Here is an 18525-nt window from a genome sequence, read left to right on the forward strand (position 1 = left end):
AAAGCAAAAGGGGAAACCCAGGATCCTCCACACCTCTAGAAACTCTGGCAGAGAACTTGCAAGACTGACTGAGAAAAAATAAAATGGAGGGAGCAGGGAAAGGAAGTGACAGAGACCTATAGAGAAGTGAATATACGAGCTCTGGGGTGGGGGGAGAGAGGAGAAATGTAATAATTACGTGTCAGAAAAGACAAAAAGGTACTCGGGCAACGTTTAATCAGCGGAACAGGAAAGGAAGAAAGAGTTTCACCAGCCAGCCTATGAGCACCCGTCTAAGAGGAAAAATGTGTCAGGCTCTTACATAATAAAGAGCCCTTTAAAATATCCACTTGGAACAATGGAAGCGGCAGGGGGGAAATATGCAGGAGGCTTCACTTGGAAGCTGAACAATCCCCATTAAACTGAAGCAGATAGCACAGATGCCGAGGCAAGTGACAACTGCATAATAGATAATGTCAACGGAGCACAAAGTCATCACTGGATAATGATCTCTGGCTGCTGCGCCAAGGCAGAAATATTTCAAAGCCGGGGGGGCAGGTGCAGAGAGAGAAAGAGAAAGAAAACGAATCCTCTGGAGTGCTCGTGCCATGCATGGAAACAAGGGTGAAACAAATGAGAGTCAGCCCATATTGGAGTTCCACTCCATTAGTGTAGAAAGCCTATCGGTTCCTTTCTTCCTCCAGCCACAGACTTGAACCAAGCATAAGCACGCAGCTATCAAGCGATAGCTGCCTTTATCACTGCCTTTTTCTAAAAAAGGACAACAGCACCTTCTCAGCACCAGGACCAAGTGGGCAGCCCTTAAGCTGCACAGGAGATCCAGAAGCAGTTTTGGGGCTCCCTCCAGTGGTTCTGCTGAAAGTCACCCTGTGGTAAACGCTTGCCCCAAAGTTTTACTCCTAATAGGAGAGGGGGAGTTTTAAGTGGCAGAGTAAGCCCAAACATAAACATTCTCTCTCTCTTTGCCACTGCCTAACCACAAAGCCCTGACAGCTAGGGTGGCCCCTGTGAACTGCTCTCAGGGATGCAACCAAACAAGTTCAACCCAGGGAAATGAACGAACCTAAGTTAGCTACGTCCATTACATATCACTGGGTCTGCTCATGGAATAGATTACCTTCAATGCGTTATAAACAGGGCTGCCTCTAAAGATGGTTCAGAAACTTCGGCTAGTGCAGAATTCACAGGCCAGGTCGCTCATCGGAGCAAGGAAGTCTGAGAATATTGCACAAATCCTGGTCCGACTGCACTGGCTACCAGTTAATTTCTGGTTCAAAGTGCTGGTTTTTACCTATAATAATAATATCTTTAATACGGTCAATGACCAGAAAGCAATTTATAAAAGAAATACAACATTATAGCAATATTGTGCTACAAATAACAGTGGAAATTTGGCCAATTCACAGAATTGGTGCTTATATTTATAACCAGGTTTCGTCTGTTAAGGTCTTAAGAATTAAATTCAAATGTCGCTACTGTTTGTTATTGTTCCTTCGGTGTTTACAATTTGAACTCCGTTGCTGACATCATTGCTCGTCTTATTCTTGTTGCAATGTAACAATACTTTGCCACAGGCCTGTTGATTTCGGGCTCTTTATCAGCTAGGTGTCTGATATAGGTGTCATCTGTACTACGGGGTATTTTCCTCAGAATCGGGTTCGATCAGCTCCTTTCTTGAGTCTCGATATAAAGGGCAGTATAAGATGACATGCCCGATGGTTTCAATTTCGTTGCTGTTACAGGGACATAATCTTTATAGGTTTTTACCTATAAAGCCTTAAATGGCTCAGAACTGCAATACCTCAAAGACCACCTCTTTCCATATGAACCTACCCAGACCCAGATCTTCTGAGGTGCTCTTTTGTCTACCTCCCCCCTTGAGAGGTCCGGAAGGTGGCAATACGAGAACGGGGCCTTCTCAGCAGTGGCTCCCAGTCTGTGGAATGCTCTCCTCAGGGAATTTTGCTTGCTCATCATGCACCTTTAGGCACCAGGCAAAAACGTTCCTTTTTAACCAGGCCTTTGGTTAATCTGAGTGACATCCTACGCCCTTTTAAAATGTGGCTCTTTGGGTGGGGGGTGTTATTGGGCTATTGTCTTTTATTTCGATTTTATATATTGTGATATTTTTTGTGTGAACCACACTGAGACCTGCAGGAGAGGGCGGTATAGAAATTCAATAAATAATTCATCATCATCATCATCATCATCATCATCATTATTATACCCTATGAAAGGTATGTCACCATTCCTAGGCTCACCACCCAGAAGACTTTGCTGGCGGACAGCATGTAAATAAACGGTCTGGAGATGCAAGCATACTTGCACTTAAAACAGATGATGACGAGAGGTGCCTTGTTTTAAGGCTGAAGATAACTGGAAATGCCTGCTGGTGTTTATCTCAGAAGCAGGGACACCCTTTTCAGGCCGAAAACTGCATTCCCTCTTGGGCAAGCTTCGGGGGGGGGGCACAGGCTGATGTTGTGGGCGTGGCCTGGGCGCCAGAAGTGGGTGTGGCAACAGCTAGGACTCTGTGCAGTAGGATACATTCCACCCACCCACAAAACCCAGAGGTTTCCCCGCCACCAGCACCTCAACACCTCTCCATCCCGGCAAGGAAGAGGAATCACAATCTGAGGACACATTTCAGTCAGTTAAAAGCACTCAGGGGCAGCGCAGGGTGCAGCCAATGAAAAGAGAAGGGGGGGTGAACCGAAGAGAGAAGGAGGGAGGGTCGCCTTAGGTCCACGGGTCAGAAACTGTGTCGATGCCAATCACCTGTCATTCTGCAGAGGACAAAATTCCGCAGGTGAGGCGAGGGGGATCCCAACCTACCTCCGCCGCTCGGTCTCCCGGATTTCTCTCTCCCGTTGCCTCTGCCGCTCTCGTTCGCGCTGCTCTTTGATTTTGTCAAAAGACAGAATGTCCTGCTTCTCTTTGCTTTCTGACTTGCGGTCGTGGCTTTTCGTGCTCTGGAGTCGGGAAGTGGGGTGGGGTGAAAAGCAAGGATTAGAAAGATTGGCCCAAAAGAACGGGGAGATGTTCATTTTCCTGCCGAGAGGACAAGATAGAGATTACCACCGCCACCCCCCCCCAATTGTCTCTAACTCCCAACACAGCGCTGGTGTAATCCTGTTAGGAAGGGCCCACATCTCTGGCTCAAGGGGCATTTCTGGACAGATCACATTTGAGAACGTAAGCCCAGCCCTATTGGATAGCACACCACAGAAGTCCATCTAGCCCAGGGGTGCTCAAGTAAGTCGAGGATCTTTAGAACACAGGCCAGGAACTGTTTTTTAGGTCAAGGACCACATTCCCTCGGGGCAAGGTGCCAGGGCTGTACACTGGCAGGAGGGCAGCAGCACGGCCAAAAGTGGGAAGACAGACTCTTTTATTTCTGGCACCTCCTTTTCCTCTTTCTGGCACCGATGTGAAATTAGGCTGCACACACCGCTGCTTAGAAGCAGAATGATGCCTCCTGGAACTTTTAAATCTCTGGGTCCTCCTCTCGCTGCCCACAGAGGCTCAGTTAAAACCATTCCAACTACCAGTATACCTGAAGGAGCGTCTCCACCCCCATCGTTCTGCCCAGACGCTGAGGTCCAGCGCCGAGGGCCTTCTGGCCGTTCCCTCATTGCGAGAAGCAAAGCTACAGGGAACCAGGCAGAGGGCCTTCTCAGTAGTGGCGCCCGCCCTGTGGAATGCCCTCCCATCAGATGTCAAAGCGATAAATAACTACCTGACATTCAGAAGACATCTTAAGGCAGCTCTGTTCAGGGAAGTTTTTAATCTGTGATATTTTAGTGTATTTTTGGTTTCTATGGAAGCCGCCCAGAGTGGCTGGGGAAACCCAGCCAGATGGGCGGGGTACAAATAATAAATTATTATTATTATTATTATTATTATTATTATTATTATTATTACTGTGACACTATTCCATTACACAAAGGGCGACAGGACTTCTCTGCACACCCAGGGACTGCTGGGTGTGACGATTTATTAGAACTACGAAAGGGAAGGTTGTGGCCCCCTCCCCTGGCCTTCCTTTCTTTGCACCGTCTACTTTCAAGACACCAAACCAAGGGCTTACTCTCTCTTTTGACGTGGTTGTGGTTTTCACACTAATCACCGGCTCTCCTTTGGACTTGTCCATGACTACCGTCCGCTCTCTTCCCCGGCTTTCTGCAAGGCAACAATGGGTTTAGGCACTCCAGATCTCTGGAGCAAGTGCAAAAGTCAGACTAGCCATCGCTCTTTATTGGCAGGCAACTCCCCATTTACAAAGGAGTCGCGTTCTAAGGCAGCGTGAACGTCAGGGCATGTGTAAGCCAGCCCTGCCCCATTCCACCCCCTTCTGGTGCTGAAAACGGCGCACGTCAAGAGTCGTGCATGTAACAATCATGCAGAAATGCAGAGTACTGACCACATTGGCTGGGACTGATGGGAGCTGGCAAGGAAGGAACACAGGAAGCTGCCTTATACTGAGTCAGACTATTGAGCCATCTAGCTCAATATTGCCTACACTGACTGCCAGCAGCTCTCTGGGGTTTCAGGCGGGGGGGGGAGGGGGGAGTGTCTTTCAAAGCCTTACTTATCAGGGAACTGAAGCTGAGAAGTTCTTTAAGCAAAGTAGATGCTCTGCCACTCAGCTGTAGCCCTTCCCCTAGCACATAGGCAAACTAAGGCCCGTGGGGCGGATCCAGCCCAATTGACTTCTAAATCTGGGCTGTGGACGGTCCAGGAATCAGCATGTTTTTACATGAGTAGAATGTGTGCTATTATTTAAAATGCATCTCTGGGTTATTTGTAGGGCATAGGAATTCGTTCTTTTTCTTTTTCAAAATCTAAGCCCCCCACCAAGGTCTGAGGGACCGTGGACCGGCCCCCTGCTGAAAAGGTTTGCTGACCCCTGACGCAGAGGGCCACTGGTCCCTATCCCTTGCTTTAACTATCTGACACTTAACAAGACAGAAGTCCACCGATGCTACTGTTTGCCGAAGAAAATGGGGCGTGGGGGGATGGAGAGAGAACAATTCAAACAAGGTAAAATTAGAGGCTAAGAGATGCCTTCTTGTTCTTATCCTTGATAGATCAGACAGGTTTATTTGTGTCTAGTGAGGAAGCAATCACAAAAGCAAATTGAACAAAGGGAACGACATATCCATATGAAACAGGATACATCACAAGAGGCTGGAGACAAAAGCAATTGCTCTAAATAGGTCAAAACGTACTTCCAAGGTACCCCTCTGAGACACACCAATGAACACAAGCCTAGCATTTTCCAAAGCAAAGGTGCATTTCCCCCTCTGAATGAAAACTGAAGGCATGGTTCCAAACTACAAGAAAGAAGATTCCACCTAAACATTAGGAAGAACTTCCTGACAGCAAGAGCTGTTCGACAGTGGAATTTGCTGCCAAGGAGTGTGGTGGAGTCTCCTTCTTTGGAGGTCTTTAAGCAGAGGCTTGACAACCATATGTCAGGAGTGCTCTGATGGTGTTTCCTGCTTGGCAGGGGGTTGGACTCGATGGCCCTTGTGGTCTCTTCCAACTCTATGATTCTATGTTTCAATGCTGTTCTTGAAAAGTTTGCCTTCATCAAATGAGTCTATGTTCTGTATATTTATCTGAGTCACTGCTGTGTCCAGAGTAACCCATCGTGTGGAGGAACGAAAGGCAGCCTGCTCCAGAGGCAGGTCGTTCTGCTGCACCAGGAACAACTGAATGACCCCATCACATCAAGTGCAGTCACATGGGTTATCAGCACCCACTACCCCAACTTAGGCCAAATGGAAGCAGGCAAGATCAGAGTTGCAGATCATGCAGAGAAGCAGCCAGCAGCCTCGTCTGGGGTTGTTTTGGGCTCGAGGGAGCTTTTCAATTCTTTAATTTATTGTTCACAGCAGCAGCTCTCACTGTGCACAGCAATTTGGGAATGACCAGTTTTAAGCAAGCCTCTTCCGAGAGCATTTGTTCAGCTGCCAGGATTGAGCCTCCTACAAGAGCTTCTCCTTGACGAAAAGGTTCAAACTGGTTAGTGAGAGCCTCTCTGCCAACACAATCCCACCCACGCCTTTCCTAAGGGTAGCGTGTTATTATTCAGAGGCCTTCTATATCGGATACAAATGTCCAACCCACTCACACGCCCCTCACATGTATGAATCAAGCTCTCAGCAGGGCCATAAATCACACTAAAAAAGCCACCCACCCCCCACAGCTTTTGTTACCTGATTTAATCGATCGCGAACGGTCAGAGGATCCCTTTTTTTGCTCCTCCGTTTCAATCCCCTCTTTCCCGTCTCCCACCTCTTTCTTTTCTGACTTTTTGGGGTCATCCTTTTTCTCCAGTTTTTCTTCTTTCTTAAGGCTAGGAGACCTACAAGTAGATTATAGCACACACACAAAAACTTAAAATACACACACACCTTTGCCGTGAAGCTACGGGATTCTAAAGGCGCAGCTAAGATGTCCTTGCAGATCAGAACATCCCATCAATGTTAACAAATAAAGTGATCAGCAAAAAGCTTTTAAGAGAAAAAAAAGAACTGAGCAGCTTTAAAATAAAATTTGAAATGCTTCCTTTATTTGATGGTTTTATTGTATTTTCTGTTTCCTTTCCTTTTTCATTTTATTTATAATCAGACCTAGAAACTGATTCTGGAAGGCAGCAGAGAATTTCCTTCATAAGACGTCAAAGCTACAGAAGCCAGTTTGAGGATTCTAGCACAATGAGATTCCCATTCTTGACCATTGACTGCACACATCCAGAACCCTGGGCTGGAAAAGGAGGAGGCAATGTGCTTCTCTGTGTGCACAAAACACAGCTGAATCGACCAAGAGCCCTGACCTCTTTTCCTTCAACTCCTCCCAAAACAGCTGCACTGCTCCCAAAACTGGAGGGCAGCAAAGAGAGAATGCACACAGAGGCGCTGTGGGTTAAAGCCTCAGCGCCTAGGACTTGCCGATCGAAAGGTCGGCGGTTCGAATCCCTGCGGCGGGGTGCGCTCCCGCTGCTCGGTCCCAGCGCCTGCCAACCTAGCAGTTCGAAAGCACCTCCGGGTGCAAGTAGATAAATAGGGACCGCTTACCAGCGGGAAGGTAAACGGCGTTTCCGTGTGCGGCTCTGGCTCGCCAGAGCAGCGATGTCACGCTGGCCACGTGACCCGGAAGTGTCTCCGGACAGCACTGGCCCCTGGCCTCTTGAGTGAGATGGGCGCACAACCCCAGAGTCTGTCAAGACTGGCCCGTATGGGCAGGGGTACCTTTACCTTTACCTTTACACAGAGGCTGTCCACATTTCTGGCTTAAGAGTGGCAGTAACCTTCCTTCTCTCGGTGCTAGAGCTGAGCCTTGCCCAATGCTTTCAGCAGTAGCAGCCAGATCTTGGCTTGTTCAAGCAAGTTTGCGGTCCAGAGGTAAAGAACCTCTGGACCGCAAACCAATCATGGCAATTTCCCCAAAGCCACACCCACCCACCCAGTGACATCACTGGTGACATCACCGGACGGGCAGGAAGACCCTGTTTAATTCTTCATTGGTTGCTTGCCAGAGTCTCAGTAGGGAACAGGATCGTGCAGCCTAGGCAGCAGGATTTGATCGCTGCTCATCACCTAATGAAGCCTTGTGCACAAGCACGCTTGGAAGCAGCTGTCATGTCTCCATGGCCATTAATTTCATGGGGTTCTACTCTGAACATCATCATCATCATCATCATCATTTATTTATATCCCGCCCTCCCCAGCCGAAGCCGGGCTCACAGCGGCTAACAACAATAAAAGTAACACAGCATTCTAAAATCAATTCATTCTAAAATCAATTCAGAATCAAATTAATGGCAACCATTGGGCTAGAGGATTACAGAAGGAGGGGGTCAGACTGTGCCTTGGCCAAAGGCCTGGTAGAACAGCTCTGTCTTGCAGGCCCTGCAGAAAGATGTCAAGTCCCGCAGGGCCCTAGTCTCTTGTGACAGAGCGTTCCACCAGATCGGGGCCACAGCCAAAAAAGCCCTGGCTCTGGTTGAGGCCAGCCTAACCTCTCTGTGGCCTGGGACCTCCAAGATGTTTTTGTTTGAAGACCGTAAGTTCCTCTGTGGGACATACCAGGAGAGGCAGTCCCGTAGGTACGAGAGTCCTAGGGCTTTAAAGGTTAAAACCAGCACCTTAAACCTGATCCTGTGCTCCACCGGGAGCCAGTGCAGCTGGTATAGCACCGGGCCCCAGTATCCCAAGTAGGCCGCTGAATGCCAAATTGCTTTCCCCAGTGGAAGGGCTGAGCCAGTAGCATCCCTTTGCAAGGAGGTAGGAAATAACATAATGCAGAACAATGTGAGAACACAAGGACAGCCTGCCGGATCAGGCCACTGGCCCATCTAGTCCAGTATCGTATTCTCGCAGTGGCCAAACTAAATGCCTGCGGGAAGTGTGCTAGGTAAAGGTAAAGGTAAAGGTACCCCTGCCCGTACGGGCCAGTCTTGACAGACTCTGGGGTTGTGCGCCCATCTCATTTAAGAGGCCAGGGGCCAGCGCTGTCCGGAGACACTTCCGGGTCACGTGGCCGGCGTGACATCGCTGCTCTGGCGAGCCAGAGCCGCACACGGAAACGCCGTTTACCTTCCCGCTGGTAAGCGGTCCCTATTTATCTACTTGCACCCGGAGGTGCTTTCGAACTGCTAGGTTGGCAGGCGCTGGGACCGAGCAGCGGGAGCGCACCCCGCCGCAGGGATTCGAACCGCCGACCTTTCGATCGGCAAGTCCTAGGCGCTGAGGCTTTAACCCACAGCGCCACCTGCGTCCCCTGGGAAGTGTGCTAGCCAGGCCCAAACAAAAGAATACTCTCCCCTCCTGTCGTTTCCAGCAACTAGCATTCAGAAGCGTTCCTGCCTCCATTCGCTCTGCTCATTCATGCTTCGCCACGAAACGGCTTCAAAGCCAATTATTAAAACTCCTGCTTTACTTTTCCGATTTGGAGTCGATTGAGTGACGCCTGTCTTTCTCCTTCTTGGCTTCTGTTTCTTTCTTGTCTGGTGATGCTTTTTTCCCAGCTGGTTCATTTTTGGCCTGGAATGATATTGAGGAAATTGCTTAGGCCCAGGGCATGCGTGTACACGAGTCAGCAGGATCACACAATAAGATGCTGTTCCTGGGATAAACCACTTGCAAAATAGGGGGGGGGGGAGAGAAATTTTCAAATGCTTCTCCCCACCCACCCCTGAAGGTGGTGCACGTGGTTTCCGGTTTCCGAACACAATGCGTTCCCAGATAATCGTTCACAAGGCAAGCATTCGCATAATGAGCTGATGATTTCCATTATTCTCTATGAGAACATTTCTATGATTTGCTCAATTTCTTTCCCCTCCCTCCATGGTTCCTTCCTGAAATGGCTGCAGCAAACCAACAAGAGATAAACAAAGGAAAAATGATTTGCCTGATCTCTCTTGCTCCCTGATTTGTCCAAACTCCTTCTCTCCCTAAATGATTCCTGCCCCAAAATAGGTGCCAGTGACCAACAAAACACAAACAAGTAAGGAAGTGGGCAAACCCTAGCTGTTCGGATATCTGAATTGTGAGGTTTGGGCATAATTCTTTACGTTCAGATAACTGAATTTGTGAATAACAAGCATTCTCACCATGGGACCTGTGCGTACGTTTCAGGGTAAAGTTTACCACGAAGGAGTGGGCTGTTTTCGGTCACATTTCTCGTGGGTAGCAAAAGAACTCACTTTTTCAACGGAAATCATTTTCCCATGCAGTTCTGTCCGATGCAGATGGTTGATGCATTTAGTCGCTTCCTCGGACGAAGACATAGTGACAAAGCCGTAACAGCGAGCACCGGGACTGCGGGCATTGGTCACCACTTTTGCACCCACCACCTGCCAGGGAGACATGGAGCAAAGGAACATGGGCAACTGGCACAGCAATGCTGGAGGAAGCAAAATTACCAAGAAAGCGGGGGGGGGGGGGGAATCCGTTCCAGGAGTCCATTCAACTCCCGAAACGGTTCGAAAACCAAGGCACGGCTTCCGATTGGCTGCAGGAGCTTCCCGTACTCAATCGGAAGCCGCAGAAGCCGCGTCGGACGTTCGGCTTCCGAAAAACATTCACAAACCCGGAACACTCATTTCCAGGTTTGTGGTGTTCGGGAGATGATTTGTTCGGGAGCCAAGCCGTTTGAATACCAAGGTACCACTGTACAGTTACAAACTTAATTTGTTCAGGAGGTCGGTTCTTAACCTGAAATCGTTCTTAACCTGAGGTACCACTTTAGCTAATGGGGATGCAGCCAGCACACAATTTCTGTTCTCATCCTGAAGTAAAGTTCTTAACCCGAGGTACTACTTCTGGTTAGTGGAGTTTGAAACCCAAAGTGTTTGTAACCCAAGGTGTTTGTAACCCAAGTTACCACTGCACTGCAATAGTAGAAGCAAGTTTCTGCCAGCTGTCAGTAACTGGATTAATGCCTCCTAAACGTACCATAGGGCTGGGACCTCGAATAAACCATAATTTCAAGAACCTGGAGTTTCCCAATCCCCCCCTCCTTTTTTGCCTGTCAACAGTGCTCCCTGTTTAGGGGGTTAGTTCCTAAATGTCTCATACAGTGGAACCTCAGTTTTCAAACGTAATCCATTCCAGAAGACCATTCGACTTCCGAAACCTTCAAAAACTGAAGATCAAAGGGCGGCCGGCAAAATCCATTGATAAAATCGAGAAATGTCCCTCGGTTCAAACGGTTTTCGGCGTTTGGGTTCCGAATTGTCTGTCAATGGAGACATTCGAGAACCAAGGTTCCACTGTATTATTACTGTATACAACACTAAAGACAATGTATTGCAGAAACAGTTTGGGGTGCCATTCAGCACCAAATATTTCTGGCAAAAAGTTTCATGACTAAGTCAGACACCATTAAGAGACAAATTACAATTTTCTTCACATTTACATTTGAATGAAAGGGTGCAGGTTTGCTAGAGGGGGTAATGCAAGTCTCGCCCCACCCCTTTGCAGGAAATCAATGTAATGTAGCCAATGTGATCATCAATATAATTGATGCATGAATAATACACTGATAGGCCTGCGCTGTTTTGGTTTCTTGGAAGAAGGAGCTAACTTCACTGACGCCAGTGTTTGTTTACTGCTGACATACACTTGACAGATTGATCATCTGCAGATGCAAGGTGAATGAAAACCCGTTACAAAGCGAATAGATGTTTTCAGCTTAGAATGGTTTCTTCAAAACTAGTTGCAGCTTCCAGCCTGAAGGAAGCCCAGCCTGTTTATGTTCCAGAGCTATTTATTTGGGTTGGTTTTTAGTGATATGGGTTAAATCCAAGAAGGGTAGGGGCAGTGGAAGGGAGGGAAGACGAAAGACGCTCACCCTGGCATGTATAAAAGGACAACTTGAATAAAAGACTGACGAGCTCAATACTTTCAGCCTTGTTTGTTTCTGAAAAATGCTTACCTTCCCATATTTGCTAAATAGGTTCTTCAGATCTGTAGCTCTGGTGGAAGAGGAAAGACCACTAACCCACAGATTTCTGCCAGAACTACCACCAGCCCGACCTAAGTTGGAAGGGGGGAGAGAAATGGTAAATATCTACATCCAAAAAGAAAGGAAGACAGCATCGCAGAAGCAGACAGACTTGGAAGTTTTCTTTGGTTCTGGCCCACTTGAGAGCTCATGAGGGATTCTGATCTAACTTCAACAATACTATATCAAGATGTGCTTGAACTATGACTTCCATCAGCGCCAATATATGGCCATGCAACTGATGGGAGTTGTAGTCCCAAACCAATTTTTTCAAACCTATGTGGTGTTTTAATGCGTTTCTCTCCACAGGGGATGAAAAAGTTAAAAAGCGCTCGTTTGGGCAGAAGCAACTATAGCTAAGAACGTTGGACGAGCATCACCTGAAGACTTATGGAGTAGACAAGAAGGGCTAGAAAGATGCAGAGCATAACTAAGCATCACAGGAATGACTAAGAAGAATGCCAAAGATACCTTATTTCGTTGGGGGGCAGGAATGCCATTGTTTTTCATCAAGTTCACAGAGGTCACTTTTCTCATTTTTTTTTTATTGGGGGCCCAAATCAAGCTCACAGCAGGGCCTTAAATCACACTGCTGGTTTAGGCAAATTTGACAACCCCCCCCCCTCTTAATTTCAGTCTATCATGTCATACGCGCAGAAGACCCACGGGTATGGCTAGCTTTCAATGCGTCTATTCCATGTTTAGCTTAGTGATACTACCCACTACGTGCAAAGAGGATTGGAGACCTTTGTAGGCATTTATATTTTAGAAACAATCTTCTTCTCTTTTTTTACTGTATATGTGTGTGGGAGTGAGCTTTATATAGCAGGGGAATGTCACATTATCTTGCACCCATTTGGTAGAAGCACCGATTCAAGTTAGAAATTACTGTATTTTTCGCGCCATAGGGCGCAACGGCCCATAGGACGCACCTAGTTTTTTTGGGGGGGGGGAGGAAAAAAAGTTTCCTTTATTTCCCCCCCAAAACCAGGTCGGGGAATCCAAACCAGTTCGGGGAACAGCGGGATGGCAGTGCTGCACCATGTCGGGGGACAGCGGGATGGCGACGCTGCGCCTCCCTGCTGTCCCCCGAGATTGTGGGGCTGCCCGATATCTGCATGAAGCCCAGGGCACGCTGTGCAGCGCCCCCCAGGCTTCTGGGTCCAGGCAGCTCTCCGCAAAGCGGTGGGAGAGCTGCGCGACTTCGCACAGTTCTCCCACTGCTTGCGGAGAGCTTCCTGAAGCCTGGAGAGCGAGAGGGGTCGGTGCGCACCGACCCCTCTCACTTTCCAGGCTTCAGCGAAAGCCTGCATTCGCCCCATAGGACGCACACACATTTCCCCTTCATTCTTGGAGGGGGGAAATTGCGTCCTATAGGGCGAAAAATACGGTACATTCAAGAACATTTAATATTAACCAAATTACTCTTTCAGAGAAACTTAAGTGTCCCACTTGGTCACACTTGGACGTAGACCTGCTGAAATTAATGGAAATTCATTTAGATCCGTTAATGTCAACGGGTCGATTCAGAACTTAGTTGGATTCTGGTCCCTACCTGAAAGTAGGATTTGAGGATAACTATGAACGACAACAGCAAAGAATCATTGTTACAGCTTACCTTTCTCATCCTTTGAAACACTTTTAGCCTCTGCATCCTTATTAGAGCTAAAGACAGGGGGGGAAATGAAGAACTTTACTCAACAAGAATGAGGCCGTGAGAAAAAGAGTACGCAAGGCTGTGTCTGCTATGATCAGGTACCTACCAGAAAAATAATGTGAAAGGAATTAACCCTTTTTAAGGGGTATCTTTAAGAACTCAACAAGGAGGGTCAGAGGTGATGAAACAGAGCTACCACTTAGAGTGGACAAAGGTCAACTTGCAAAACTGAGAAATAAAATAAATGCTTAATGAGAAATGGGCTGGGGAGGGGGGAAAACATAGCGAACCACGAAAAACCACAAAAAAGGTGCGCAAGGGCAACTAAAAAAAAAAAAAGGAAAAGATTTTTATTTGGAACAAGCTATCATCAGGTTAAGGCCCTTGCAACAGGGCCCCTTTGGAGGAATTCACAGCGCATTTGCATTCATAAACGACCAACGGGGAAGAAAAAAAGAGAGCATCTGGTCTAAAACGGAGAAAAAACAAACCTCGTGTTCTGATCACCACCCTCTTGGGCAGAGGACTCTTCCTCACAATTAGCCTTGGCTTCCATCTTCTCGGCATCTTGGCTAACCACCTGGAAACCTGCGTCCTTCTCCGCAGTTTCCTCACTACTGGCTTCCAGAGTTTGGGCTGCTTTGCTACTCTCATCACTTCCTTCTCCTCCTCCTCCTCCTCCTCCACCACCACCACAACTGCTCTCTACCGCTAAAGAGTCAGAGTCCAGGTTAGCTTCCTCTACTGTCTCTTCGCTCGGCTCCCCTTTCGCTACCACTAAGTGCTTCGCTTCATCCTCCTCGCTCCTGGCCGCAGCCTGGCCTGACTGGCTGTCCGTATCTAAAAGCTCTTCGTCCGACTGAGCGACGGCAGTGGCATGTGCGTCTTCCTCTTCCTGGGCTTCCTGTTTGACCGGCAACGAGATATTCTCTTCCTGTGCCTGCTCTGCTTCAGGAGCTTCTTCTTTAAGGGGCTCAGATTTACAAGTGTCACCCAAAATGTCGAGCATTTTCTCATTTTCTATGGATTTAACAGGAATAGAATGGCACAAGGTTTAATCACCAGGGAAACACAGCAAAAACAAATGCGGAACGGGCATGGCTGCCAGACTTAACACTGAGAGAACAGCTAAGGCTACACAGAGATTGGAAAACCCCTTGGGTATACCACATTCAAATGCCTAACGCTAACTTCAGTCTTACATGGCTATCAAGGCAATGCCTGAAAAGAGAGAAGGAAGAAAAACCTTTATGTGCGGCGTTCCCAGCTTGCTCCTCATTTGTCTTCACGCGGTTGTGCTGCTTTCCGTTTTTCCACATTTTTTCTCTCCCCGGAAATGAGCTTTGAAGGTCCATGATGCTTATACAGACTGCACAGATTCTCTTTCAGACAGTTCAACTGCCGGATTTTATTTATTTATTCTACTGAAATTCTTTCAAGGAGACCAGTCCGTACGTGAACGCAAAGAACAACTTCAGGTGGGAACGAGAAGACATTCATAGTCCAGAAAAGCAAGAGTGATGGGAATTTCCATGACCGACCCATCTTCCGTCTTTCCAAGTATCCACTTTGCAATTTGGGTCCCTGCCTTTGCTGTACACCTCTCTAGTCAATGTTACAGAACCAAGGCACTGGGTAATATCACAAGATCTGCTCCGCACACAGGAATTGCTCATTAGGCTCAGTGTACTCCCCAATTAAGGGATTTAAAAGCAAACTGCTGTCTTGAAAGACTGGTCTTGGGCCATATTAATAATAGGATGCTGTTGCAGATCTGGTGATATGACCATATTTCCAATCTCTGTGGCTTTTTCTCCCCTTTTTTTTGGGGGGGGGGGTGTGTGTGATCTGGACTGTGCGCCAGTTACGAATAAGTGAACCACAGATACTAGTGGAATAAAACCTAAAAAGAGTAACTAAAGGGATTTGTGTGCAAAATCTATGTGGAAGGTTAAGGGCCAGGGAGAGCAAGGTGTTTTGTTTTGTTTTGAAGTATCAGTACCTGATTCCAAGGGAAATTCTTCAAGCTCCTATTGAAATAATAAACAGGGGAAGGGTGGAAACAAGCAAAAGTTACAAAACTCCATTATACAGCAAGATGAAAAGTCAACGCGACACAAAATCTGCCGCAACAGCATAACACCTTCCCCAGTGGTGACTCGGCGGCTAGCGTGAACCATCTGTATGCTTTGTCCCATCTCTGGGTTGTCTGAAACTATGTAGATTCATTTAAATTAATGTAACCCACATTAGTCCTGCCCATCAGCTTCAATGAGCCTACTCTGAGTCAGGCAAGCTTCGGGTACAGCCCATAATCTCAATGCCACAATGATGGCTGAGGAGCAAAGGAAAAGAGCTACAGTGGTGCCTCGCAAGACGAAATTAATCCGTTCCGTGAGGCTCTTCGTATAGCGGTTTTTTCGTCTTGCGAAGCAAGCCCATTGACAGCTTAGCGGATTAGCACTATTAGTGGTTTAGCGGCTTTTAGCGGATCAGCTGATAAGCGGCTTAGCAGCTTAGGAAAAGGGGGAAAAGGGGGGGGAAACCCGCAGGAACTCGCAAGACATTTCGTCTTGCGAAGCAAGCCCATAGGGAAATTCGTTTTGCGAAGCGCCTCCAAAACAGAAAACCCTTTCGTCTAGCGGGTTTTCCGTCTTGCGAGGTGTTCGTCTTGCGGGGCACCACTGTACTGCAATTGTTTTTAACCCAATGAACCATGGTTCTTTAGCTGAATGAATCCCACCCTACCTATTTGCTGCCACCAGAATGTATGGCTCTTTCTTTCTACCTATCTATTCTACGTCTATTCTACATCTATCTATCTAGACACACACAGAGAGAAAAGAAAAAAGTTACCTTCACATCTGTAAAATCAGAGGCCACCAGATCAAGGGTGTTTCTGGCCTCTTCGCCTTCCACCTATAAATAGTGAAGAACAGCGTCAAACTTCCTGAAACACCACAGTTTCTTCAATGAAAACCAAGAATGAATCAGAAATAGGGAGACCCCCTCCAACTGCCCTTTAGTTGCCACCTCATCCCCCCAAACCAGCTGGTAGTTAAATAATATTTTCTACCTCTTTAAGAACAGTGGTAAACGAAACTGGGGGAATTTAAAAAAAGAACAACGATGAAAAATGACAGCAAATTCTTTGAGAGTGATGTTGCTGCAATGGTTAATGGTTTTAATGGGGTTAATGGGGAAGGGCCATAGCTGAGCAGTAGAGCGTTCCATTTTCAATCCCAGGCATCTCCAAGTCGAGCAAGGAAACTCTAGGGAGCAGCTGCCAGTCAGTGCAGGCATACTGAGCTAGATGGGTCAAAGGACTGACTCAGTATGAGGCAGCTTACTGGGTTCCCATATTCCAGGGCACATCATGCCTTCATGCCTCCTCCCTCTTACCTCCTCTCTAAGTCACCTGCTATATACACAGTAAGAGGATGTTGCTTAGCACGAAAGCAAACCACTGGTCTCTCCACCCACAAAAAAACCTAAACTAAACGGTGTTGCATTAAAAAAGCAGGACCTAAATGTACCCCCAGTAGGTTTTGTCTAAACCACTAGTAGTGCTAACCCAAACTGCAAGGGACATGAGACAATGCTATTCTGCCCAGGATGAGGCTGGTGAGGGAAAAGAAGCTCAGCTTGGCCTCCAGGTGGTTATGAAATACAAAAATAAGCCCTAATAAGCCTTTAAGTTTTAAAACCAGTGCTCCAGAGTGTGGGCAGGTGCACACGTTTTGCCACAACTGAACTGTGGATCACATATACTAAGGCCTGGCCTCAGCATTTCATGCACACACATACACCCTAAAGTAACGATTCCCCAGCATGTTTACTTTGCACAGGTAAGCACTTGCAGAGGTAGCATTCAAGCCCACGTCTCCCAAATCCAAGCACTCCCTGAACTAAGCTAGCTCTTGCCCTTCCCCAGGACCTCAGAGAAGTTAAGATGCTTCACAAACGAAATCATCCCCGGCACCCCAATTCTAAACACCTGGCTTTGGAATCTGCTCACAAATTCCTTTTGAAGTTGGCGGGCCTAGCGTTAGATCCAGTGTTCGAAACTCTCATTGTTCTAGGCGCATTTTGCGATAGGGAATTTCATTAGCATGAGCAGTTTCTCAGCTCTGAGTGAAGTACTGTGCATAAGATTTCAGATTAAAACTGTAGAGTAGAAAGATAGGAAGATCTTTTTCTGCCTCCCCACTTCCAGCTACTCTCTGAAGACTGGAGAAGAGATCCTCTTAAGAATATTGGGGGGGGGGGCAGGGGAAGGACTAGACCATGTGAAAAATGAATGGAATATTTTAGCTGCAGTTCATTCATTTTCAGCTTTGTATTCTTGTTATTGAAAAGTGTGCCTAAACATTCCATTGTTGCGCCCATATGCCATTTAGCTCCTAGCTTTCATATCTCAGTTTCTAACAATGATTAAATCCCAAGCTACCTTAAATCTGCACAGAATGACAGGCTAGGCTTCTGGGGTTGCATCCAATTAAGTTCAGCAAAGAGGAGACCCACTAAAATGAGCAAGATTTAAGCTGGCCATGTGCGTTCATTTCAACGGATCTACTCTGGAGTAGAACAAACATAGGATACAACCCCTGATTTCTTTGGTTAACTGCAAGTATAGAGGAGCTAAGCTGGCTATCAATTCTCGATAGATTCAAGTGTCCTGATTCTAAGGACAACAAACGGCTTGCTCAGAACCATTTTGCTTCAAGCAAAACTTGAGCTGGGCTGCATTCGGCAAAGGCCTCCAGACACACGGGAAGATGAGCAAATGGAAATGCATGTGAAAAGAAAAAGAAAAAACAAATTCTAACCATTTTTTTTAATAAATACTATTTCTGGAATCTTTCTACTGCAACGTTTATGATGCATGCATTTAAAGCTTATAGGTTTTAGTAAAAAAAAAAAATTGCAACGGCTTTGGACAAACACAAGGGGGGCAAGAATCAAATGGGATATATAAAAAAAAACCCACATTATTTCCACTTTAAGAAAATTAAGGGAAGTTGTGGCGATTATTCAGACGGCATGTATTTTTTAAAAGAGATGCATACCATGGCTACTGGTATTTCTCTCGCTTCTTCTTTAATGTCTGACATGTGTGGAAGTGCCTCCATGTTACCTACAGGACATCCTGAAAGCTGCTCTGGAAGTTCTCTCCTTTCTGCACCAGCATTTTCTTTACTATCAGACTCAGAGGAGGAGCCAAGTCTACTATCAGCACAGTCATCTACACCACTGCCGTTATCTATTTCAGCTTCATCTAACAAATTAATATCCATCATGTCAATATCCTGCAAGTTATCCAAACTTGTTTCAATATCCTCCTGTGAAAA

General features: G+C 46.9%; 1 protein-coding gene and 1 long non-coding RNA gene across 4 annotated transcripts in view; one reads left to right on the top strand and one right to left on the bottom strand.

The window, feature by feature from the left end:
* LOC307207285 overlaps nt 1-8926 on the top strand; it is a 200742-nt gene extending 191816 nt beyond the window's left edge. Inside the window, exons 2-3 of the long non-coding RNA XR_013834607.1 lie at nt 8142-8424; nt 8807-8926. This is a non-coding gene — a long non-coding RNA (uncharacterized lncRNA). The remainder of the gene's footprint in view (nt 1-8141; nt 8425-8806) is intronic.
* The window catches only part of LOC307206961 (scaffold attachment factor B2-like), a 35319-nt gene that overhangs the window by 12390 nt on the left and 4404 nt on the right, over nt 1-18525 (bottom strand). The window contains exons 4-14 of one of the 3 annotated variants that reach the window (XM_079960495.1): nt 18316-18516; nt 16031-16093; nt 15177-15204; nt 13666-14194; nt 13136-13182; nt 11449-11549; nt 9716-9865; nt 8950-9053; nt 6225-6373; nt 4091-4182; nt 2836-2972 (exon numbers count right to left, since the gene is read on the bottom strand). In XM_079960495.1, the coding sequence (XP_079816621.1) occupies nt 2836-2972; nt 4091-4182; nt 6225-6373; nt 8950-9053; nt 9716-9865; nt 11449-11549; nt 13136-13182; nt 13666-14194; nt 15177-15204; nt 16031-16093; nt 18316-18516 (1601 nt within the window). Of the gene's footprint in view, nt 1-2835; nt 2973-4090; nt 4183-6224; nt 6374-8949; nt 9054-9715; nt 9866-11448; nt 11550-13135; nt 13183-13665; nt 14195-15176; nt 15205-16030; nt 16094-18243; nt 18517-18525 lie in introns of all 3 variants that reach the window. The other 2 variants (XM_079960494.1, XM_079960496.1) reach the window with 2 other exon arrangements.

This window comes from Podarcis cretensis (genome assembly GCF_951804945.1).
Source record: "Podarcis cretensis genome assembly, chromosome: 18".
In the NCBI taxonomy this organism is placed as follows: domain Eukaryota; kingdom Metazoa; phylum Chordata; class Lepidosauria; order Squamata; family Lacertidae; genus Podarcis; species Podarcis cretensis.